General features: G+C 44.7%; 1 protein-coding gene across 1 annotated transcript in view; it reads right to left on the bottom strand.

The window, feature by feature from the left end:
* STARD9 (StAR related lipid transfer domain containing 9) overlaps window positions 1-26312 on the bottom strand; it is a 252380-nt gene that overhangs the window by 44305 nt on the left and 181763 nt on the right. Inside the window, exons 21-24 of the mRNA XM_075330480.1 lie at window positions 23695-23888; window positions 20573-21047; window positions 8116-15663; window positions 6421-6618 (exon numbers count right to left, since the gene is read on the bottom strand). Coding sequence (XP_075186595.1) covers window positions 6421-6618; window positions 8116-15663; window positions 20573-21047; window positions 23695-23888 — 8415 coding nt within the window. The remainder of the gene's footprint in view (window positions 1-6420; window positions 6619-8115; window positions 15664-20572; window positions 21048-23694; window positions 23889-26312) is intronic.

Raw genomic sequence — 26312 nt, 5'->3', positions numbered from 1 at the left:
GAAAAGACAGGATGGTCGGCAAGGAAAAAGGCCAAGGAGCATGGCCGGAAGAGCGACACCAGGATAGGAAAATTCTCCAAGTCCTGTGGTATATCTTAGCCGAGGAAGACTTCCGAGCTTGAGTCATGGTGGAGATGACCTCAGAGGGAATGCCTGAAGCCGTCAGGATCCAGGACTCAAGAGCCACGCCGTCAATCTGAGAGCCGCAGAATTCTGGCGGAAGAACGGACCTTGAGAGAGAAGGTCTGGGCGGTCCGGGAGATGCCACGGCACCTCTACGGACAGGCGGAGCAGGTCTGGGTACCAGGCTCGCCTGGGCCAGTCCGGAGCAATGAGTATGACTCGACGGCCCTCCATTCGGATCTTGCGCAGAACCCTGGGCAGGAGCGCTAGAGGGGGAAACACATAGGCCAGACTGAACTGAGACCAATCCTGAACCAGTGCGTCTGCTGCGAAGGCTTGAGGATCGTGTGAGCGAGCCACGTAAACCGGAACCTTGTTGTTGTGCCGGGAAGCCATTAGATCTACTTCCGGAGTGCCCCACTTGCGGCAGATTGATCTGAACACTGACGGATGCAGGGCCCACTCGCCGCCGTCCACGGTTTGACGGCTGAGATAATCGGCCTCCCAGTTTTCCACGCCTGGGATGTGGACTGCGGATATGGTGGACTTGGAGTCCTCCGTCCACTGGAGGATTCGTTGAACCTCCAACATCGCCAGACGGCTGTGAGTTCCGCCCTGGTGATTGATGTAGGCAACCGCTGTCGCGTTGTCCGACTGAACCCGAATGTGCTTGCCCGCCAATAGGTGGTGAAAGTCTAGGAGAGCTAGAAACACAGCTCTGATTTCCAGCACATTGATCGGGAGGGCTGATTCGGACGGAGTCCAAGTGCCCTGTGCTCGGTGATGGAGAAATACCGCTCCCCAGCCGGAGAGACTGGCATCCGTGGTGAGGATCACCCAGGATGGAGTCAGGAAGGAACGTCCCTGTGAAAGGGAGAGGGGCTGAAGCCACCACTGAAGGGAGTTCCTGGCCTGTGATGACAGAGCCACCAGCCTGTCCAAAGAAGAGATCCGCTTGTCCCAACAGCGGAGAATGTCCAGCTGCAAGGGACGCAGATGGAACTGGGCAAAGGGAACCGCTTCCATGGACGCCACCATCTGACCCAGCACCTGCATGATGTGTCTGATGGAATGACGGCGGTGCCTCAGCAGAGAGCGCACCGCCACACGAAGGGACTGCTGCTTGACTAAGGGCAACTTGACAAGTGCCGGCAGAGTCTCGAATTGCATCCCTAGGTACAAAAGTACCTGGGTCGGGGTCAGAGTCGACTTGGGGAGGTTGACAAGCCACCCGAACTGAATTAGCGTGGTGACAGTGAGAGAGACACTTCGCTGGCAGTCTACACTGGATGAGGCCTTGACTAGAAGGTCGTCCAGGTAAGGAATCACTGCCAATCCCTGGAGGTGCAGGACCGCAACCACTGCTGCCATGACCTTGGTGAACACTCGAGGGGCCGTGTCTAAGCCAAAGGGAAGAGCCACGAACTGGAAATGTTCCTCTCCGATTGCAAAGCGTAGCCAGCGCTGGTGTGAGACCGCAATAGGCACATGCAGATAGGCATCTCTGATGTCGATGGATGCCAGAAAATCTCCCTGGGTCATTGAGGCAATGACCGATCTCAGAGATTCCATGCGAAAATGCCGCACCTGAACATGCTTGTTGAGAAGCTTGAGATCCAGGATGGGTCGGGAGGAACCGTCCTTTTTTGGGGACTAGAAAGAGGTTTGAGTAGAAACCCCTGAACCGTTCCCGAGCGGGGACCGGAACAATTACACCGTTGGCCTGCAGGGATGCCACGGCCTGAGAGAAGGCGGCGGCTTTGGAGCAGGGGGGGGTGGACAGAAAAAATCTGTTTGGCGGGCTGGAAGAAAAAGGTATCCTGTAGCCGTGGGTGATGATATCCCGCACCCACTGATCGGAGACGTGTTGCAACCACACGTCGCCAAAGTGGGAGAGCCTGCCACCGACCAAGGACTTTGCTGGCGCGGCTAGATAGTCACGAGGAGGCTGCCTTGGTGGCAGCGGCTCCTCCGGTCTTTTGAGGACGCGGCTTTGCGCGCCAGTTGGGTTTACGGTCCTTGGCTGCGGTAGTGGACGAGGCCGAGGGCTTAGAGGATGACCAGTTAGAGGAACGAAAGGAACGAAACCTCGATTGGTTCCTGCCCTGGGCAGGTTTCTTGGCTTTAGCTTGTGACAAGGAAGTACTCTTCCCGCCAGTAGCTTCCTTAATTATGTCATCAAGCTGTTCCCCAAACAGCCGGGACCCAGTAAAAGGGAGACTCGCAAGGTACTTCTTAGAGGAAGCGTCCGCTTTCCACTCTCGAAGCCACAAGATCCTGCGGATCGCGAGGGAGTTAGCGGAGGCCACTGCCGTGCGGTGAGAAGCCTCCAGGATGGCAGACATGGCGTAGGATGCAAAAGCCGAAGCTTGAGAAGTTAAGGCATCCATCTCAGGAATAGAGTCCCTGGAGAGGGAATGAATCTCCGCTAGAGAGGCAGAGATAGCTTTAAGAGCCCACACTGCCGCAAAAGACGGGGAGAACGAGGCCCCTGCCGCCTCAAATACAGACTTGGCCAGAAGGTCAACCTGGCGGTCAGTGGGGTCCTTAAGAGAAGTGCCGTCAGCCACAGCAACGACTGTGCGGGCTGAGATTCTGGACACCGGAGGGTCTACCTTTGGGGACTGGGCCCAGTCCTTAACCACTTCCGGAGGAAAAGGGAAACGGTCATCTGAACTACGTTTCGGAAAACGTTTGTCAAGACAGGCCCTGGGCTTGTTAACAGTGGTCTGGAAGCTGGAGTGGTTAAAAAACATACTCCTAGGCTTCTTAGGAGAGGTAAACTGGTGTACCTCTACCAGAGAGGGTTGTTCCTCTGACTCATGTGGGTTGAGGTTCAGTACGGAGTTAATGGACGCAATCAAGTCACTAACATCCGCATCACCCTCAGACAAGTCAATGGGGTACATAGAGGCAGCCTCTGAGCCCACAGCAAACGAATCTTCCTCGCCCTGCACCTCGGCCTGTGAATCAGAGCCGTGGGACGAGGAAGGAGAAGGGTCCGTGCGTCTCCGTTTAGGGGGACGAGGTCCTAGGACATGCTCTGAGGGCTCTGCAGACGGAGCCGCAGAGACACCCTGAGAGGGAGGCTGATGCATAGACAGCAGCGTCCGGGACAGCTGCCCCATGGAATCGGCAAACGACTTGGAAAGAGCTTGTGAAAAGGATGCTACCCAAGCCGGGGGTTCCACCGTGGCCGGAGCAGCCGGGACCCCTGAGGAGGCTCCAGGCTGAGACACAACCATATTAGCACAGGCATCACAATGTGGGTATGTGCTTGGCTCTGGCAGAATGAGCTTGCACGCAGTGCATATAGCATACATGTTTGCAGCCTTGCTCCTAGTAACAGACATGCTGCTGTGGAGGAAGTTCTGCAGCCAAAACACACTCCTGTAGAAAGCCTGAGAGTGTAATAAAAGTCCACAACCAGAGGTTGTGGCTTACCAGCCCTGCTCTCTGTGTGTCCTCCGGATTTCACCGCTCCCCTTGAAGTGTCAGCCTTCCAGATAGTAGGCAGCAGCATCCAGCGCTTCCCAGTGTAAGAAAACGCTGAGAAAATGGCGCTGGGAGAAGGAGGGGGGGGCGTGTATAAGCCCAGGAGCGGGAAAAACAGAGGGCAGAGAGACACAGGGAGGTAGACAGGGGAGGGGACATCTCCCTAGAGAGGAGTGCCCTCCCCTCTGCTGGCCGGGCGGTGGGCGGCGCTGTATGTAAAACATGCAGAAGAAGCCAAAAACGAAACTAGGCCCAAACTGAAGCCGGGGCCTAGATTTTAAAGTGCGGCCGACGAGCAGGCACCGTCGGCGCGGTTCTCATGGGAAATTCCCAGAACCGGCCGAAATTAACAGTAACGCTAAAGCACATACTGTCCCCCTATAAAAGTACCCGGGACCCCTGAAAAAACGTCTCAATACTTAGCTTTGAGACGCAGGGCCATGTCCCTGAGTGGGGGTTAACGCTCCTTCCAGCAGGGACCAGACAGGGCTGCGGATGGAGACCGGTCTTCTGCAAGCAGAGAGGACCGTGATGGCTCCCACTTCAAACAGAGCCTCGACAGAGGATGCGAAGGAGCTCGGCATGTGAAGGCTCCAGCCTTATTGAAATCAACCTTAACAGCACCCCACAGAGTGGAGCGTGAAGGGACATGCCGGGAGTCCAGACTGGACCCGCTTTTCTTCCAAATCTTTAAAAATGAAAAAAATATCAGGAAAAGAAAATGTGTGTGATCCTCCTGGAACACAAAGCGTTGAACTGGGTAGATTGTCATCCAGGGGGTGTATATAGCCCGGAGGGAGGAGCTACACGTTTGAGTGTAGTGCTTTGTGTGTCCTCCGGAGGCGCTAGCTATACACCCATGGTCTGGGTCTCCCATAAGGAACGATAAAGAAAGAGCATCTGCTGAGGAGAGAGAACCTAGAGAAAACACGAAGAGGCTGGAGGATTCAACAGCTGATCAGCCATGATTACGGAGGTCTGCTTGTCCAGTCATTCATGGGCAAACTATTTACCAGCATTACCCTCAACTCATTCATGACAATAACTTTATGCAAAATTCAGATGAAACAATAAATATCAAATACATTTTGATATATTCATTACTTACTTGAGCACAAGTAAATTAATGGCGGATAAAAATAAATGGGCTATGCTCCTTCTCTTCCTCAAGACAGTATTAGCCTATGGATACTTCTCTGTTCAATTCGGCTAAGTGTCCACTGCATTTTTACCAATTCTTGTGCATATATACACTCATGAGTAGCGATGAGCGGACCCGTTGAAGTTCAATTCGGCGGGTGCAGCCGGACATTAGATAAAGTTTGGTTTGGGACCCAGACTTGACCTGAACCCCATTGGAAGTCACTAATTGGGCAGTTCGGGTCTCCACCCACATGCAGCAAGCCATAAACTGATCACTTTCGGAGGCGGGACGACAGTGTTTTTCTATATTTTATTTTTGGTGCACACTACATCCGATCACGCTGTCGTTACCCCCACTGTAAGCGGCTCGCACTGGGCTGAGCACCGAACGTACCCGAGCACAGAGATGCTCGCACAAGTGTTTGCATTCGTATAGCACCCGAACACCGAACCTGAACTTTGTTTTTTTTTTTTCTTGTAAAGTCTGTGTTCGGTAAGAACACTAAACCTCGGGTTGGCTCATCTCTACTCATGACGCATTGGCCCAATAGATGGCCACAGTCTGTAGTGACTGCATTCGCCTGTACAGATGAACAAATGACATGCAGATGCAGTGCGGCCAGACGGGGGCTACAATCACACGTTTTTTGCCTCATCCTGGTAAATGAAGGCTAATAGGAATGACAGGTTCCCCTCAATCAAAATGTAATGATGGATATTGGAATCTTAGTAATCAATTAACAAACTGTTTTTTTTTAAAACTTACTAGCCTAAACTACAGCTTCTGTAGCCATAAACTGGAGATACTCATGTTTATGGGCAGTTATACTCAGATGTACTGAATCTACGGGTATCTCAGTGGGTATAATTTATTTAAGTACTGGAAGACCAATCCACAATGGTTATGTGCACACAGCATCATATGGATGCAGGCACAGCCGCCTAATTTCCAGAGGGGAAGCCTCTTCAAGAAAACACTGGCGGTCATATTCCTAAGGCAGCCTCATCGCCAAAGCATCTTTCAATCCATACTGTGAAGAATGAGCATGTCATTTCTATTAACCACTTCAGGGTTTCCAAATTTGAAGTGGTTAAAGGGAATCTGTCACCGGATTTTTGCAGCCTAATCTGAGAGCAGCATAATGTAGGGGCAGAGACCCTGATTCCAGCTATGTGTCACTTACTGGGCTGCTTAGAGTAGTTTTGATAAAATCGCTGTTTAAATCAGCAGGAGATTATCATTACAAGACTACTTGGGATGCTGCAGGTAGTCCAGCACATTCATGAGCTCTGTATAACTGTTAGATCTGCAGCAGAGAAAGCACTGATTTTATCAAAATGACAGCAAACAGCTCAGTAAGTGATAAATCGCTGGAATAAGAGTTTATGTCTCTACATAATGCTGCTCTCAGATGAGGGAGCAAAAACCTGGTGACAGATTCTCTTTCAAAAAGAATTGACAAAGGTGATTCATGTGCACAGCAATATTGTTTTGTTTTACTTGGCGACTCTTTTTCAGGCGGACTCTGGGCGGAATCTGCCTTAAAAACAAGCCGGGTGCACATGCCCAAAAGGTAATTCTTCATTTATATTCACAATGTAGAAGCAGCAGGATTGAGTTGACATATCCTCTTTAGTAGAGGCCAGATATGCGCTAACCTTGTATTATCAACCACATCCCTCCTGAGCTGCTGCAGGTACTCTCTACGTCGGCTGGGCAAGTCACACTCCCGTAGAGATGTCAGCGACGTCTGTGAAGCACTTAGCTGTTTCTGTGGGCTGAGACTTCGACTTCTTCTGAAACTCTGAAGCCTTTCCTCTCTTTCCCTGCGCAAATTTTCTATTACTTTCAAATGCCTAAAGAGAGCAAAAAGGACAAATATATTTAGAATATTTTTTTCCTTCCTAAAATTAAATACACTGAATAAAGTTTATTAATAAAAATTAAAAAAATGGTGTTTATCTGCAAAAGTTAAAATACAAAATATAAGGTATCTTATAACGATTTATTTAGGAGAAATTCTGTCACCAGATTCATGCCAGAACCACGGGACTAGGAATGTTGGATGTCCGGTCCGCGGCACATCTCCGGCTGGCTTCTCCCTGCCGTAATCCCTTTGATGTACAGGTCTCTCTCTTTGTATATCCAGGACTGGCCTTGGATTAGTCATCTGAGACACAATCTTTTGAAACCATAAGGTTTCAGTAGAAAAAAAATAAAAGCCTGCAATAACGTGGCCAGTCTGATTCCTGCGGTCTGTTCTTTTGGCCTGCATGAATCTGATGACAGGTTCCCTTTAAATTACACAAAAAAGGCAACAAAAAAAAAGTTTTTCCGAAATCCTACCAACCCACATACTAGGTGTAAAACAGTATAAATACCACCAAAGATAAGTGTAAGATTAAAAAGTAATACCAATGGAAGAATTGCACTTTTTTTCACCTTTTCTCTCACCCTATCCCAGTGATATGTACTCAAAATGGTGCATTTGAAAATTGCAACTCACTTTGTAGGGGAAAAAACAAACAACAAATCACATTTTGTCCTATATCTTTTTGCACTCTCCTCTATAAAGGGATTTATTTGCCTCTGCAATATTAGAAAGTGCAGGGACACTGAAACCAGTTATGATCGGAAGCGAATAACACTAGCTAGCTTCAGTGCAGTGTTTACAAGCTCAATAGAAAAGAGCTTGTAAGCACTTTACCTGTTTGCCCATCATTTCTATACTGCAGTGGCCAATTCCCTAGACAACAAGCTGTAAAAAAAATAAAGCTGGAAAACGGAATTTTTTTAAAATAGTAAATTACATAAGTGCTTGAATTTCTAAGCACCGCCATACAATGTCCATCAATATAGATGGGAATAATCCTTCAATAAGGTTTTTTTGTCAAGTTTGAACAAGTTATTCCCTATCTGCATGATAGGCGTTAACTTGGGGATCTGACAACAAAGACCCACTCAGATTGGCAGAATGGTTAATTTTTATCCCCGACGGGGCACTTTTATTCCTGTTACATGTTGGGTTTTCAGGACAGATGCCTGAAAGCCAATCCATTCATTCTTTATGCGGCTGCGAGAAAAAGCCCAGTACAGTCCCATAGGGACTGAGTGGAGTGGTGATCGAGAATGTGCACTGCTCTTCCATTCTACCAGGGATACAAAAGTCCCCATTCTGCCAATTGGTGCGAGTCCCAACAATCAAACCCCCAATGATCAACATGTGAATGTGTAACTTGTTTTCACCAGACAACCCTCATAAGATTACACCCTAATAGGCGATTTAGAAGAATTTATCCAAAAGTAGTTGTCCAGTTAAAATATTAAAAATAAATTTGTATTTTTACCCTTACCTTTCGTACAACTGTTTTTTTATAGATACCGTTTCTTGAGGATCCATCTTTCCCGTCTGTATGACTCTCAAAAGTGCATCCGTCTCTCCGATGCCGTAGCTCAGTTTGGCTTCTGCAAGTTGGACGGTAAGAGGCAATGGATTAATCTCCAAGTGTATTGCAGACAGAACCTCTGCCCGCTCTCTCTGGAGCCTCTCGATCTCCTGTGATCTGCTCTCCAGCATTTCCTGAGAAGCGTCGGTCCTTGTAGGACTTCCTCGCACATTCAGGTCAGGACTGCTGCTCACCATCCCATTTTTTTTGGCTGCAGTACATTGAACTCCCGACCAGTTGCTGAATTTATTGTGCATGGGTAGGTCTTGCAATGCATAACTGTGCGGTTTCTGAATAATTTTAAAGGTCGGCTCCTGACCGAGAAGAATGTCTGTATTAGATTCACTTTCTACAACTGATAATCCATCTTCTTGTAAGTGCGAGCCAAATCCGTCCATCTGTGAAGGTGAATAGGGATAGCTTCTATTTTTATGAAAGGAGGTGCCTGAAGTTATGGTAAAACTGCCAATATCATTATTATCGCTACCATATTCTTTTGGGCTTTGTCTTGGTATCTTCCCTTCTCTGCTTGTTAGAGATTGTGACATCAGAGAGATATTTTGAAGTGACTGCAAGTGCTCCCAAGGGTGAAGACCCTTTTCTCGGTGCGAGGAGGTGAAACCATTTGCACCATTACATCTTTGTCCACTACCTGTAATTTCTGAGTTGCTACCGGAATGGTTTGTAAATGAAGAGGATGTATCTCGTAAAATGCAACCTTCACTCACAAATCTCTGAAATTTAGCAGTGGAAACTCTCTTTCTGGTGGTTTCCTTCAATGAGCTGCTGCGGGTCGCTTCATATTCATTGGCAACATTAGATTCACTGTCCGTTTCTGTTTGGGAACTGTTCAGATGCACATCACGGAGCTCGCGCTCTTTTCTCTTTCTGTTACGTAGAATTTTAGCAAAATTCTGATTATTTAAATGACTGTCGGGTACGAGTTTATGGTGGAATTTTTTACTCGCTTTCACGGTTAATATTGGCGAAGAGGCTCTATCCACCATTGCAGTTTTCTCATGATAGCTGAGATGGTATCTTGCGGGGTCAACCACACTGGAAGATGGAACGTTTACTGCTGTATCTTCTGCACATTTATTCACATTGGTAAAAACAGAGGAACTTTTTGAAAACGAAAATGGGAAAGCTGTAGAGGAAACGTCCTGTAAGCCGTTTAAGAATGGAGTGGATGCTCGAACTTGTGGTGAGTGATACAAGACTCGCTCCGATTGTATGTGAGGCTCACACTCATGCAGGTTTGGTAGACTTTGCGTTCGGGTTTTAGTCACTTTTCTGCAGTTGTGTTCCGTTAATCCAGTGTTTAGAGGAATGTGAGTCAAAGAATCTGTTCCCAGAACTTTAACTATTACATTTATCCCTGAGGAGCTTAGGAAATGATTGTGGTCTGTTGCGTGATTTTGTGCACTGGTCATCATCTGTGACTCTGTCTGAATGCCCCTATCCACTGAAGTCTGAGTGGATGAGTCTCTCGTTGATTTTTTCATATTGTGCTCTTCAGAGTCTCTTTGCGTGTTTATGATGTCCCTATTACCAACATCAGGATTATGTTTTGAAAGACTTCCTAGCAATTCTGAGGTTTCTTGCAAGAGTTGTGATAAGTGCAAGGACATGTTTTGCACATTTGCACATGACCAAGATGCTGGCCTCTGGTATACATTTCTATTCCTCAGCTGCTTTGTCGATGACATCTCAGTGTGGTTCCTCTGGTGCTTAGTGGTCTTCCGATGCTTATGTTTTACCTGGTTGCCCTGTTCACAAGATACCCGCTTTACTGGTTCATTACAAGTCTCTGACTCCGATGTATACAAAAATATTATTTCATCCAACTGTGAATAGTCTTCCAATTTTGCCTGTAACCCAGAAATTCCTGCAAACTCTTCTTGGTTTCCAGGACATATAACAGCAGACTCATCAGACAGGAGTTCCTGAGAATCATCCAGTGAAGTTATATCTGGCCTTGAATCATTCCTTCCAAGACTACTTATGGTGCTGGACACCGCTTTAGCATTTGCATAAGCGCTAAGATGAGAATGAAAAGGAGAATTGTGACTATTGAGCCCTTCATCAACACTGGAGCACCGCATCAGTTTGTCAGCCTGTTCTCTGAATTTAGCGCAGGATACATCGCTGGCACTATTAAAGGTGCAGTTCCTCCATCCAGGTTTAGGATTATCTTCTTGCTGCCAAGAATGAACAAAGGGATTGATGTCACTTGAAGAAAAGTGAAGACCTTCAGTGTTGTCTACCACATCGATTGACGGTTCTGCTTGGTGGGAAAGAACAAAATTACATGGGCGCTCATCTGGGGCGTTACTCGTTAAATAACTTTCGTTACCAATACCTTCCATGGAAATGCTGCTGATTGTTGTAGGATATGGTGATTCAACTGTTTGAGTAGAACTGTCAGCCATATTATGTTGTTCGTATACCTCCGACATTATCTTTGAGTTGCTTTGGTCAGTTGTAAATTCACCATCAAAGTTTGTTCTCTTCCCGGAAGTATCTATCACGGAAGGAGTTGTTGATACTGCAGCTTGTTGGATGGACAAAATATTCATACTAGACGCCATTTGACCTAATTGATTTGGATATTCAGGGGATGGCGTATCAATGCAGTCAGTACATGATGACAAGTCTTCAATGAAATGAGCTGACTGAGAGATTTCATTAACAGCCTCTTTACTCATTGGGGAACATGATTCACATTCAGGTATCGCATTCACTAAGCTTTTCGGAAAACCAGTGATGTTCTTCAAGACCAAATATTTGGATGTATCTGTGTCACTGGATGAAAAATCAGTAGAGTCACTCAAATCTGGAGAATATTCTTTGAAGACTTCTGTAGCTAACAGACACGTTTCCTTAAGTGCACCATCTTTGTTTTCTTCGGCACTTATAGAGTAATTGTCATCTTCTAAAGCACACCTCTCTGTATCATATACTCTGCTGCCATGGGTAAGCAGTGGTAAATTCTGGTCATATGATGGTTTGATTTCACATCCTTCTTTGTAAGCCTTTGTAGCTGTGATACAATTGGATAAATCAGCTGCCATGTGTGTCTTGCTTTCCCCATTTACTGAATGACCGGACATATGATGTGGAGATGATGTACAAGTTGGCTGATAAATTTTGTCTTCTATGTCATGTCCCGAATATGTCTTCTCCCTAAACATCTCTAACATTTCTGACTCTGCAGGGTTGCGCTCTTCATCCCGATTGTGTGGAAGCACACTTTCTTTGGGATACTTAGAGTTTACATCCTGAATGTTGTCGAACTTTTTGCAAGATGTAGAAGAATTGAATGACGTAGTCATTGATAAATTATGTGCATCTTTAGACTTTAAATTGGTATAATCCTCTCCAGTAAGACAGGGAGCAAACTCAATTTTTCCGATTCTTTTATTGCATTCTCCTTCGTTTCTTAATTCGTTTTCATACTTGTGTGTGTTTTGTTGGACTAAATTGTCTTCTCGTGTTAGGTCATCCCCACTTGTATCACCATTGCCCTCAGATCTACTTTGGATGTAGCTACACTTAGTAGTGTTGTCCTGAGACCCATCATATGGTTTTGGCATTACAACTGAGACCCTAGAATTTTCTCCCTGGCTGACTTGGCTACAATCTATTAATTCCAGGTCTGCATTTTGAGGTCTATAAGTAATTTCATCTTCTTCTTTACCGTTGAGAATTCTTGAAGCCCGCACTGTTTCAACATCCATATCAATTATTCCCAAAGCCTCCTTTTCATTACTAATTCTTGGGACATGAATATTCTGGCCAGTTTCTTTATAGGCAAAAACTTCTTTTGAACTGTTAATACGGTCAGAAAATATAGGTCGGTCAAGATTTTTAGTCTGACACGACACTTTACAAAAAGATCCATTTTGCATTTTAGCCTCATAATATGGAAGAGGTAGACATGTACCGCACACATCTTCTACCAAATAGGGATGGGCAGAAGCATCGTGCTCTCGTTCTATAACAGGGGATGATGCCTCATCTGATCCAAGCTCTTTACCAAGAGGCCCATTGCAAAGTTTTCTATGATCACTTCCAGTAGGAAAGTCCTTTGTGCTGCTGAAGTCATTTCCATGCTTAAATACCGTGGCCCCATCATTGCTGTTCAGATCTTCAGATCTTCTTAATTTTGCATGTTTTAAGGGAACATTTTCATGTAGGCAAGATGAATATGTTTTAAATGTCCATTCGGGACTTGCGGCGTTCGAATCCAAAGGTTGCGTTTTGTCATATGTAGCCAAAGCCATGTTAGATGGTTGAATCTTAACTGTGGAGGGAATGTAGACGTGTTTGGAAGTGTGTGGATTCCGTTTATTGTCTGTTGTTTCAGCTTGGTTTGCGACATGTGAAAGTTGTACTTCATTAGGATAAACTTTGGTTAAAATCTCATTGTTATATTGCCCTTTATTACTGGAACACTCACAGCAGGGCAGATCATTTGTTTCCATCGTATGGTGGCTTTCAGAAGATCCTACAGACTCACCCATGCTCTTGGTTTCAGATAAAGTCCTTTCATCTGCTGGTGAACACTCTTTCTCTTGGTAATGTGTAGCATTATCAGATCTATCAATATCTTCTGGTTCTGAATGAACGCAAGGATTCACAGAGCTTATGTTTTGAGAAGGTATCACAACTACAGTTCTCATGCTTGAAGACTTTTCTTCAATGTCAGACATCTGACAATCTCCCTCCAAATTATTTTGCCTCAGAAAACCTGGGTCTTCACCGTTTTTATGAAACATAAAGGGTTCTGCAGCATTGATGCAGTCATCATTGAACAGATGGTTAGCTAGTTTTGTAACTGAAGCTGGGTCTATGGGTACAATAGCAGCTTTTTCAGGAGGGTTCTGGATGGGTAAAGAATTGTTTGATGATGCAGAGTCAGTTTGGTCTTCCAATGCTGGCAAGCTTATCTCCGGACTACCATCAACGAGTCGACTATTAAGACTTCCGATTTTTCCACTTTCATAACTGTGTTTTTGGACGGAGAATGGTTCATTATCTTTACAGAGTTTCGTTTCCTGTACCGGATTAACTTGTTTTTTACTTTTCACACCAACGTTAGCATTTCTATCCCACTCTACTGTAGACCTGTGGTTTTGTGATAACTGGACGACATTAGAAGCAGGGTAAATAAGTTGATCATTTTCTTTAATATTTCTCACACTAGGGATTTTTTCAACTGTTTCACAACGTAGAGGTCCAGACATGACCGATCCTTCAGAAATAGGAGAAATATATTGATTATCCAGAATCTCAAGCGGAGCATGCAAAGACAATGGAATTATATCATTTGTATTTTCTCCAGTGCTTTTTGCGGTAACATTATTAAGTTGTAAATTATTTGGCATTAAAGTCAAACTTGGCTTCTCTCTACCTTCACTTTTTAAATTAGGACCCACAGGGGAGATCTGACATGGCTCTTCAGAGCAGATTTTTTTGCCCTCCTCATTACTATGAATGGGGGCATGTAAAAGGTTTCCATTCATCAGCTCTTCTCCCTGAATTTCATTACTAAAAGGTACATTTTGAGTGAAGGTTACTGGGATTTCTAAAGAGGTTGCAATGTTGCTTTTACTTTCTGAATAGGATTTTGTTCTTTCGCCTTTAGTTAGATCAGATGACGACTCGTGAATATCAAGTGAGTTATTTTGGCCACAGTAAGAAGAATCTAAGTCAGTGGAGCACCTCTCGGCTAAATTAAAGCCAGGTGAACAATTCTCATCCCTACTTCCTTCTTGTACCTTTTCATTTCTTATAGCACCACATGCATTTTCTGGTATGTCTTGTGTTTCTGCATGTGGGACGGAGTGGTCACACACGTGCTGGACAGATTTTGTTTGTGGAGCTTCAATAGATTCAATTTCGGAAATATTATCATTAGTATGTGAATGGGTTATCTTATATTCGCTAACCGGAGACTCTGAAGTTGGAGACAAAGCCTCCGGGATTAGAGTATTACCGGTATCTGTTTGACTTGATAATCCAGGTGAACTGTAAGCGCTATCACAAGCGAGAGAGGTTGTCCGAGATGTCCCCTCGCATATATCTGAAAGGGTAGCAGGGAAGATCTCGGTGACATTACCGTAATCAAGGCCAGATCCATCATTCACCTTGAGAAAAAATGAATTACCAACATCCAAGTCACTATCTTCTCTTGTTACCACTGCTGCAGCTTTTTGCTTAGTCTGCTCTTCTTCATTGAAGATCAAATTCCTCGGACTTTGCAGCTTCCAGAAGATCTCAGCTGGAAGTTCCTCGGATGAATCCTCCTCCAGTACGTCATCTGCATCAGCCAAGCTATCTAGAGAGAACGTTTTTGCCAATCCAGTTGTGACTGATCCAGTTGTGACTAAAGGAAAAGAATTATGATCACCAGTAAGAGATGTGGTGGGATCGGATGTCGCCCCAATAGTCTTGTATTTATTAAATTTTCTTTTATTGGGTTTCTCTTTTTTCTTGTCTTTTTCAGCAAGGGAGTCTTGAGACATCTGGCTGTCTTCACTGTCTGTATCCTTCTGCCCGATATTATTTCTGTGCCTCTGTAACTCCTCCTGTTTCAGTTGTTCAGTTAAGGCACTGGCATACGCAGAAGAAAGAGAATCAATAGAATAATAACTTTCACTATCTGAGGAATCAGTATGGTCGTCCATCTTATAGTGTCCTAGCGTTTGGCTATTAGTTTTCAAGAAGACACTATTGAGTTTTTCTGTGGTTATTCTGCTCCTATCACTTGTTTGTTTTTCTCCATATTTGTTGCCTATCTTGGAAATACTGTCAACTGCTGATGAGGTCTTAAGAGCTTTCTCAGGAGGCTTTCTTTTAGTACTCGATTTAAGAGAAGGTGTATTCTGTCTGGTGGGTTTGCTTATTAATGTTGACCCTCCAGAAGGTGACTTTCCTTCACCAGGTGATATTGGTGAATGCTTTACAGATTTTGGTGGTTGTAATTTGCCTGTATCACTTTTTGGGCTTATTTTGCTTTTTTCCTGTAAAGTACCTTTTTTAGGACCACCGACAGTCAAAGGAGAAGGACTTTTCAATGGCTTCAATTTTGTGTCCACGGCTCCCGTTGACAGAGCTGCCAGTATGTTTCTTCTTTTTGGTTGTTCAGCTGTGAAGTTATTGGAAGACCCTTTTGATCCACTTTTAGGTTTATCCATTTTTTGACGTTTTTTGCTCATTTGTAGATCACTTGCCAATAGAGCAGACCCAGCACCGACTTGTTTTATTAGCAAGTCAATACTCTGAAGGTTTTCGGTACCTACAGGGTAAGGATTACTCTCCAACTGTCCATTGCTACCGGAGTTACCAGGAGAATTGAGAATAATGGACACACTTTGCAAAGGATTTCTAACTTCATCAGTCTTGGTAGTGTGAGCCAGCTCAGATTTACATTTCCTTTTCAGTACAGCACTAAAAAGATAAAACACAGTGTAGTTAGCAACGAAAAGAAGAACTTCAATAAAACTAATTTAAATAAACATAAAATAAAAGTTATATAAATAATTCTTAAACACGTGCTTTCGTTCTACAAGTAGTTTTTTACTTATCTTGAGAAATGTTAAATAAACAAGTCAAAAGAAACAACCAGCATGGGTCTAATATTGTTGTCTTAAGGTCCAGTCACACATGACGAGATCGTTAACGAGATCGTTACTACGTCACAGTTTCCGGATCGTTGTTAAGTCATTGCTGAGATCGTTGGTGAGATGTCACACAGTCATTTTCCCAACGACTTTAGTAGCGATGCAGCGACCTGCATAACGATCTCGTTGGTCGTTGGGACCCTGTCACACAGCAGCTATGTAACGATTCCGACCTCGAACAGGGGCGTAGTGTTTGACGCTGTAAGCCACGTAGGCGTGCATATGTGTCGCCTTTTCCACACCCCTTCGCTCTGATTGGTGGCCAATACTGCGTTCTGATTAGGCGGCCAGCCTAGAAGGCAACTTTGTATCGCTTCATCCTTTGTCCCTTTTTGAGCCTTGCTTTGAGGATAGAACCTGCAACTCCACCCGGATTCATTCGTACTTTGTTCCCGGTTGCTTGCTTCCTTTTCGGATCGAAGCGGCATCTGCACCCGGATTCATCCCTCCTTCGTTCTATAATCAAAGCAAGGCTCAAAAATGAACATAGCATGAAGCGATACCCAATCAGAACGCAGTACTGTTCTCAGTGCCAACCAATCGGTGCAGAGGGGGCGCGGAAAAGGTGAGTCAACTACACGTGTCTGCCTGTCACACTTTAAGTTCTCATCTAGGTCGTTAACGAGATCGTTGGTAGGTGTCAAACATACAGATCCATCCTGCCCAGCAGGACTCCGAGCCAAAAATGGCCCAGGACATTCAGCAACGACCAACGATCTCACAGCAGGGGGCGGATCGTTGGTACGTGTCAAACATAACGAGATCGCTGGTGAAGTCGTTGTTTCGTCACAGAAACTGACGTAGCAACGATGCCGTTAGCGATCTCGTTATGTGTGAAGTGGCCTTTATTGTCATACTGGTTTTAATGGAATCATTGTCAAATCTCTAGGCTCCTTTATTCTAGTAGTGAGATAAGATTTCCTTCCATTAACTCCCAAAGTTGCTTCCTTACGACACATCTCACAAAGCTGAAAATTAAAAGTGAGAGGTCCTCTTTAATAAAAAGCTGTCAGTTGATTCATGCTGCCTAAACAACAGGAAGCATTAATCAGAAATAGGCTCCTTAAAGGAAATCGGTCAGTAAGATAAAGACCCCAAACCGCATATATGGGTATGCAGGTCTTTGAATTGTAAATCCGTCAATACCTTTATAACCTCTATTAGCATTTTCATTCAGAGGCAAATGAGGTGCTGTGGGCGTGACAGAGCACTTAAATCGCATCAATCACTAGGATTTTCCTATATAACCTAAAGCCAGTGCTATACTGGCACTATCATGCTGACTCTATACATACCTTTATTTGTCAGCTAAGATGTATAGGTTTTGAAACACAAGCAAGTAAAGTTTGTAAAATGAGCAGCTTTTTGAGTGACAGCAGCTGCCGATCAGGTGATAGCTGGGGTGGGTATTCATAGTGATTCCCGAACCCCCTGCCTGTCCATCCTTCCCCTGTTATTTATGCTAATTCTATTATAAAATCATTTTACTAACTGACTAGAAGGACCTGTGCTCTCATACCCATGTGACCAGAAGGCCTCGCCCTAGCTTATACCAGGAAGCAACATTATTTTTTATTGGCTGAGGCCCCGTCCCTTCTGGTCACATGAATATGACATCAGCACAGGTCCTTCTAGTCACTCAGTAAAACGATTCTATAATAGAATTAGCATAAATAAACAGGGGGAGGATGGACAGGCAGGGGAGTGGGAATCACTATGAATACCCACCTCATCTATCAGCTGATCGGCAGCTGCTCATTTTACAAACTTTACTTGCTTATGTTTGAAAACCTATACATCCGAGCTGACAACTAAAGGTATGTATAGAATCAGCCTGATAGTGCCAGTATAGCACTGGCTTTAGTTTATATAGGAAAATGCTGGTAATTGGTGCAATTTAAGGAGCCTCTTTCTCTCCAGGTTGATTCCCCACCCAACACCTGCCTCTTTAGCTTGATGGATAGCTCATCATCTCTATAACATAATCATTTGTTATGCCCAAATCACTTAAAGACTCACTTGCATATGGATGAAAACACTAATCACTAGAGACTCCAGAAACTGATAGATGGAAACGGTGAATTTTCAAAGACCTACATGTCCATATATACAGTGTGGGGTTCAGCTTACTGACCAATCCACTAGGTGTTTGCTACCTCATCTGACAGCAGCATAATATAGGAAAAGCAACCCTGAATCCAACGATGTATCACTTAGTTTACTGGGTGCAGCAGCTGTAACACAGAGTTCTTACATGTAGCAGGGCTCAGAAAGCTAACCCCGCCCACACCACAGCTCTCTGTGTACACTGTCTATTGAGCTGTTAACCAGTGCGAAGGCATGAACAGACTAGCAGGCACGTGAGCTGTAGTCCGGGCAGTGATAATGTTCTAGTGATAAAACCTTCATTATAACTAAACAGCCCAAAGCCTGATAAGTAACACATTGCTGAATTCAGTGTTTTATTCCCTGCCTCATGCAGTCCTCAGATTACATAGCAAAAACCTGCTGACTGACAGATTCTCTTTAATTTCACATATCTATATTTCACACAATTAATATAGGAACTGGAAATGAGGAGGCAGGTGACCGGGATGGTCTGAATATTGGGAGATCCGTCGGCCAAACAGAGCTCGATGAAGAGAAACCGTCAGATGCCCACCCTGGTGACTTGTCTCCTTGTCGCAGACTCCAGTTTAAACTATGTTTACCTTTTTTCTTTAAAGGAAACCAATCGGCACATTTTTATATATAGAAGTAGTGATATGGCTGTATAAGCTCTTGTCAAAAAATAAAAATTACACCTTTCTTGTAGAGATCTGATGTGTCGGCCATTACATATTTAGTGTAGAAACAATATGCAAATCAGACTGGAAGGTGTGCTGGGGGCGTGTCAATACCAAAGTACACTGACAAACCCTAAATGCTCTTCAGTCTGATTTGCATATGGCTTCTACCTTAGGGGTACTTTGCACACTGCGACATTGCTAGCATCGCCCCCGTCGCACATGCGATATCTTGTGATAGCTGCCGTAGCGAACATTATCGCTACGGCAGCTTCACACGCACTTACCTGCCCTGCGACGTCGCTCTGGCCGGCGACCCGCCTCCTTCCTAAGGGGGCGGGTCGTGCGGCGTCATAGCGACGTCACACGGCAGGCGGCCAATAGAAACGGAGGGGCAGAGATGAGCGGGATGTAAACATCCCGTCCACCTCCTTCCTTCTGCATAGCCAGAGGGACGCAGGTAAGGAGATGTTCCTCGCCCCTGCGGCTTCACACACAGCGATGTGTGCTGTCGCAGGAACGAGGAACAACATCGTAACAGCGGTCATCCCGAAATTATGGAAATGACCGACGCTACACAGATCGCCGATTTAGGACGCTTTTGCGATCGTAAATCGGCGCATCTAGGCTTTACACGTTGCGACATCGTTACTGGCGCCGGATGTGCGTCACTTTAGATTTGACCCCGACGATATCACAGTAGCGATGTCGTAACGTGCAAAGTACCCCTTAGATTTCTCATGACTGGCACATCCGATAGCTACAAAAATTTGTACATATGTATATTACTTTTATTGGAGGACAAGATCCTATAACAGCCATAATACTACTTCTATAAGTAAAAACATGCTGAGAGGTTCCCTTTAAATAACAATCACAGTTGTACTTTAAGGTCTATAGCAAATATTCTAAGGATACTGCTAATTTAAGACAAAGGCTTTCCACAAGTTCTGCATGAGAGGCATGTGGGGAGTAAGAGCAGAAAGTAGACAGATGCCTTTGAAGAACCTACATCTATCGGGCAATCATGTTGTTGTATATTACATGCCTATAATTTATTCATAGATTTAGATTAAATCAGAGAGGTGAACAATATCGTATTTTTTGGATTACAAGACGCACTTTTCCGCCCAAAAATTTGGGAGAAAAATAACGGGTGCATTTTATAATCCGTATGTAGCTTACCGGGGGTGGTGGAGAGACGTCACAGGAGGCAGGGGAAATGCTGCGGGCAGCGGGTACTGTGCTGCGGGCGGAGCTCTGTGCTGCTGTGAGCTGTGCTGCTGCGGGCTGTGAGGCAGGGGCTGCCATTCTGAAAATGTCGGCAGTGAGGGCTTCAAATAATGGCACCTGAAGTTTGAGCATGCGCAGATGGAGCTCCGGCTCAAGATCTCATCTGCGCACGCGCCGCTTCCGGCGCATTGATCTCCCTGCAGTGGATGTAAGGAATATGGCGCCCGGAGGTGGTGCGAGCGCAGATGAGACCTTGTCTTGTTATTGAACCGAGAGCTCCATATGCACACATGCTGACTCCGGGTGCCAATTCTTTGAAGCCCGCATCCCCGACAGTTTCTGGATGCTCCTCCTGCCTCACAGTGCCCGCAGTGAGCATCTGGGACACCCTCTACACCGCCCGCAGCATCACCCTACTCCATCACCGCCCCTGCCTCCTGTGACCCCACCCTGCTCCGCCACTGTTGCCGCCCTCCTCCGGTAAGAAACCACCAGATGTTAAGACGGACCCCATATTTTTTTTTCTAGAAATTTGGGGTGCGTCTTATAATCCGGTGAGTCTTATAAAACGAAAACCAAGGTACATCATTTTTATTTCAATCATTTCCGCAAAATTCTAACGAAAAACCATTTGTATAAAAAGTTGGTAGTACCTACCTATAGGAATTAGGAAGTGTCTGTAAAGTCCAAGGCAAAGAGCATCTCCTGTAGGATGAGAACCCGGATGGAGAACTACTACTCCTTTGCAGCGATGTAGTCTCTTGTACCTTTGGAACATGAGGAAGAGTTGGTTTTACCAGGTCATCACTGAGCCAACAAGCTGCCTGCAGCTGCTGGAGAGTTTTCTTGGCCTCTAAAAGTTTTTGTTTTTTGATTATTCTCTCTAGCTGGAGCTTAACTCTTTTCCTCCGGACGTTTCGCTCCGCCTTACGTAAGGAGCATTTTTGAAGGAGCTCCAGCTGCACCAATTTCTTCCCTTCTTGTTCTTCCAGTGACGGCTGGATGTCAGTCTGTGCACAGTTCTGAACCTCAGCCTCCGCATAAGTCTTTGGTTCAGTTTGAGATGATGATTCTCGCTTCTGTTGACTCCAAGCGCTTAGACGCTCCTTCTCTTTGATGAGCCACCGCTGATCTAAGAAAACAGACACAAATACAAGAACTATTTGCAGATGTATAACAAAACCTGATGCACTTATCAAACTTTCAAAATTTCCTTTCTTCCAAATGATGGTCTCTAGTCTAGAACGGTCAGTCAATTTACACCACTTACTGACTCAGTGACCACAGCCAAGCCTGGTCTGATATACCTTCTCATCATAATGGTCGCTGAAAAGTGTCCAAAGGAAAACAGGGGAAGTACCAAGGAAACGGAGAAAGTGAAGAGAAACCCTGTGTCTAGGGAAAGGGAAGATGGTGACCCCTGACCAAACCTACTACTGGTCCCTGGGGTCCCTTACCACCCTAGATAGGTTCCGCACCGATGCGCAGAGCCGGATATCTGACCCTAGGTATCCCTAGTGCTGGACCCTAAATGGTGAACGGATGGGATGAGTGATTCGTTAACCCCATTAAACACTAGAGAAGACAACAAGGAGGACACACCGGGGGAAAATGCATGAACTACTTATCTACAGATGATTCAGGTAGAAGTTCAGCAAAGTTTCAGCAATGATACCACAGAGGAGTACAAGCCACCTGTTTGCAACCAAGGCTTGAATAAACTGAATAATATCACTAGCACCAGTCCAAGTAAGTTAGGGTATTTAAGCACCAAGATAATGTGATGAACAGCAGCTGGGTAAAAGGCGAGCTCCTACTGGGTCCAAAAGGGGGAGAGATGAATACAGCAGGAAAGCTACCTATACCAAAGAATACTGACAGCAGGAACAATAGATAGTCAGGGAGCATTCTCCGCAGCCAGACGCTCTGACTTTTTATGGCCACAAAACACAATTGTCTGTCACCAGTGACACACCCATGACAACAGGGATGAGAGGCTTCATTTTTTTGCCTCCTAAAATAAAATCCTAAAAACCTCCACGGCGCAGTATATCCAACATATACAACTTGTTTCGGCTGCACAAGTCTTCGTCAACACATAAGAAGGCTTGTGTAGCTGAAATGCGTCGGGTATTTTAACTGAAAATAAAATATAGTGGATCTGTTGCCCTGTAGACGTTTCTTATATCAGTTCCATATGCTTCCCCCATTATTATATCGGAGGAGTACTGGGATTGCTTCACTGGCACACTCCTTTTTGTCAAGCGGTAAATGGAACATTGCACAACATTAAAAGGTGAGAGCATTATCGTACACTTCATTTCAGTGAACAGGAGATGTGCTGCAAATAACATAATACTGTATTGGGATAAAATGATTGTATTAGCGATTCTCTATACCCATCACTGCTCATCGGTCAGAAAACAAGATCCAAATAACTTGTTATATAGTCGAGAGCCCCTCATTAAGTTGCTATAATGGGCCAAAATTGATATAACTAAATGCACCATTAATGCCAAACTCCATCACGGATTGCAGCTCACCAATGAGGCTCATAACAGTGATCCAGAAATTGTCTATAAGCAGAAAAGACCCTCTCAAAAAACATTTTTTTTTTTTTTATCGTGGCTAAGTAAAACTTTAGAAGATCAATAAAAAGAAGAGGTGGAAGAGATACCTAAATCAAGAAAACAGATAGCGTACTCATATCCAGTACAAACCAAAAGTTTGGACACACCTTCTTATCTCTAGAACAACTGTTAAGAGGAGACTTTGTGCAGCAGGCCTTCATGGTAAAATAGCTGCTAGGAAACCACTGCTAAGGACAGGCAACAAGCAGAAGAGACTTGTTTGGGCTAAAGAACACAAGGAATGGACATTAGACCAGTGGAAATCTGTGCTTTGGTCTGATGAGTCCAAATTTGAGATCTTTGGATCCAACCACCGCGTCTTTGTAGAAAAGGTGAACGGATGGACTCTACATGGCTGGTTCCCACCGTGAAGCATGGAGGAGGAGGTGTGATGGTGTGGGGGTGCTTTGCTGGTTACACTGTTGGGGATTTATTCAAAATTGAAGGCATACAGAACCAGCATGGCTACCACAGCATCTTGCAGCGGCATGCTATTCCATCCGGTTTGCGTTTAGTTGGACCATAATTAATTTTTCAACAGGACATTGACCCCAAACACACCTCCAGGCTGTGTAAGGGCTATTTGACTAAGAAGGAGAGTGATGGGGTGCTACGCCAGATGACCTGGTCTCCACAGTCACCAGACCTGAACCCAATCGAGATAGTTTGGGGTGAGCTGGACCGCAGAGTGAAGGCAAAAGGGCCAACAAGTGCTAAGCATCTCTGGGAACTCTTTCAAGACTGTTGTAAAACCATTTCCGGTGACTACCTCTTGAAGCTCATCAAGAGAATGCCAAGAATGTGCAAAGCAGTAATCAAAGCAAAAGGTGGCTACTTTGAAGAACCTAGAATATAAGACATATTTTCAGTTGTTTCACACTTTTTTGTTAAATATTTCATTCCACATGTTTTAATTCATAGTTTTGATGCCTTCAATGTGAATCTACAATTTTTAGAGTCATGAAAATAAAGAAAACTCTTTGAATGAGGAGGTGTGTCCAAACTTTTGGTCTGTACTGTATGAAAGACCGATATTGCGTCTATTTTAAGTTCAGGCATGGTTTTGGCTTAAAAAGGTTAAATACCAAAATAAGTAACCTACAGTATATGAGCAAGGTAAATAAGAAATAATGTAGAATAACGTCTTACTCTCTTGGATCTGCTGATTGATTAGCGACTGCTCGTGCTCCAGCTCCTTCTCTCCCTTCACCTGTGCTGTCTGGATCTGACTTTTCAGCTCCTCCACGTATTTCTGCTGCTCTTCTATCTGTTTCCTATATGTGGACTCTAATTCTCTCAACTCTTGCTGGTACTCCTCGGATGGAGGCTCTGAATTACTATTACTGAAGAAAAAATACATTAGGAGTTACAATGCTACATAATAAAAACTCACAGTATACATGTCAATAGTATCTACAAACCTTACATTCAATCTTATATAGTAGGTTAAGATTTCACTTAAAGGGTATCTGTCAGCAGGTTTTTGCTATCTTATCTGAGAGCAACATAATGTAGGTAAAGAGATACTGAATCCAACGATGTATCACTTAGATTACTGGGTGCAGCCGTTCTGAGACACTCAGAATGTTTAGCTTTAGCAATGCAGCAGAGCTGAGAGAGCTGCCCCCGCCCACACCAGGCTCATTGATAGTGAGGTGTCAATCACTGGAAGGGGTATGTCAGACTGCCATGAACATCTTAGCAATGCTAAGAGTCCTGTTTTTTTAAAAAACAAAACAAAAAAAAAAAAACAGCAAATAAACAACAGATTGGACATTGGCAAGACAGGCAGACCTGAATTTTCTGTGTTAACCCTTGCAGCATGCTGGCTTCAGCTTACATAGCAAGAACCTGCTGACAGATTCCTTTTACATTTAAAGTTAATACATTAAACAAAAAAAAAACCAAAACTCTCCCAAATGACCATCACATAATTATTTCATACACAATACAGTGCCTAAATAATATCACAACACAATGCCTAAATAATACCAACAAGGTTGCCTTTTGCAGAACAAGTACATTTGATGGTGGTCTTGAGAAATGAAAGGGTCAATGGAAAATATCCTTTTATCGTAGGACAGAAAAAAGATTTCTAGCCCATTTATACAAGCCAATGATCAGCAACCGAGCATTCATAGGTCTGCAGGAATCGTTCCTAATTATCTGCCAGTATAAACACGGTCAACGGTAAAGGTCCTGGTGGTCTAGGACATTACAGAATTAAATAAGGGCCGTGGTGCTCTAAAGAACTGTGCACAATGCTGAATGAGGCCATCTAGCACTTGAACATTCCCTCCTAAACCCATATTTCAGCCACATTGTTTTCTCTACACTCCGCCTGACTACTAGAAATGACAGTATATCAGAATTTTTGTTACCCCTTCAATCTCAACATGGTGGAGGCCTATCCTTGGGAGAGAGTCCTAGAAAACTGTATGTCAATCTTGACAGTCTTGTTAGGAAGAATCTGGATACTGAAGGAGCCAGGGAAGATGATCGTGCGTAAAATTAATCAAAAAATACCTGGAAAAAGTAATAAGGTTACAGTAAAAACTCGACCTGTCAGAAGGATTTATGGCCCATTACAAAATCTAAGGAGTCTATTCCAGAGATTCACCAGACCTCTGATCCTACATGGATATTGGGACAATAAAACTCTCACACCACTAATCAAAGCTAATTAAGGATTCACTTTCTAAAGGCCCAGTCACACTAAACTTACCAGCGATCCCAACAACGATACAACCTGATAGGGATTGCTGGTAAGTTGCTAGGAGGTCGCTGGTGAGATGTCACACTAAGCGACGCTCCAGCGATCCCCCCAGCAACCTGACCTGGCAGGGATCGCTGGAGCGTCGCTACACGTGGAAGCATGCTGCGCTTGGTAACTAAGGTAAATATTGGGTAACCAACCTGATATTTACCTTGGTTACCAGCGCACACCTGCACACCTAGCCACAGTACACATCGGGTTACTTACCCGATGTGTACTCTGCTATGTGTGCAGGCAGCAGGGAGCCGGCTTCTGCGGACGCTGGTAACCACGGTAAACATCGAGTAACCAAGAAGCCCTTCCCTTGGTTACCCGATATTTACCTTCGTTACCAGCGTCCGCCGCTCTCACACTGCCAGTGCCGGCTCCCTGTTCCCTGCACTCCTAGCCACAGTACACATCGTGTTAATTACCCGATGTGTACTCCAGCTACATGTGCACAGAGCAGGGAGCCGGCACTGGCAGCTGAGAGCGGCGGACGCTGGTGACGAAGGTAAATATCGGGTAACCAAGGGAAGGGCTTCTTGGTTACCCGATATTTACATTGGTTACCAGCGTCCGCAGAAGCCGGCTCCTGCTGCCTGCACATTTAGTTGTTGCTCTGTCGCTGTCACACACAGCGATCTGTGCTTCACAGCAGGAGAGCAACAACTAAAAAATGGCCCAGGACATTCAGCAACAACCAACGACCTCACAGCAGGGGCCAGGTTGTTGCTGGATGTCACACACAGCCACATCGCTAGCAAGTTGTACCTCAGCAGCGATGTTGTTTAGTGTGACGGTACCTTAAGCTCAGTGTTTATTTAAATGTCTTTTATTATGCCATCCCTCTGCTCTGTTTGTGCATATATTTGTGTTTCTTCAGATATTTTGTCATACCATGCCTGATGAAGGGACCTGAGTTGTCTCGAAAGCTTGCTTTGTAACATCACTTTATTTTATTTTAGTTAGCCATTAAAAGATATCACAAGATTATAATTTTGTTCCTCTC

This window comes from Anomaloglossus baeobatrachus, chromosome 12 (assembly GCF_048569485.1).
Source record: "Anomaloglossus baeobatrachus isolate aAnoBae1 chromosome 12, aAnoBae1.hap1, whole genome shotgun sequence".
Taxonomy (NCBI): domain Eukaryota; kingdom Metazoa; phylum Chordata; class Amphibia; order Anura; family Aromobatidae; genus Anomaloglossus; species Anomaloglossus baeobatrachus.
This window is presented reverse-complemented; position numbering and strand designations above follow the sequence as displayed.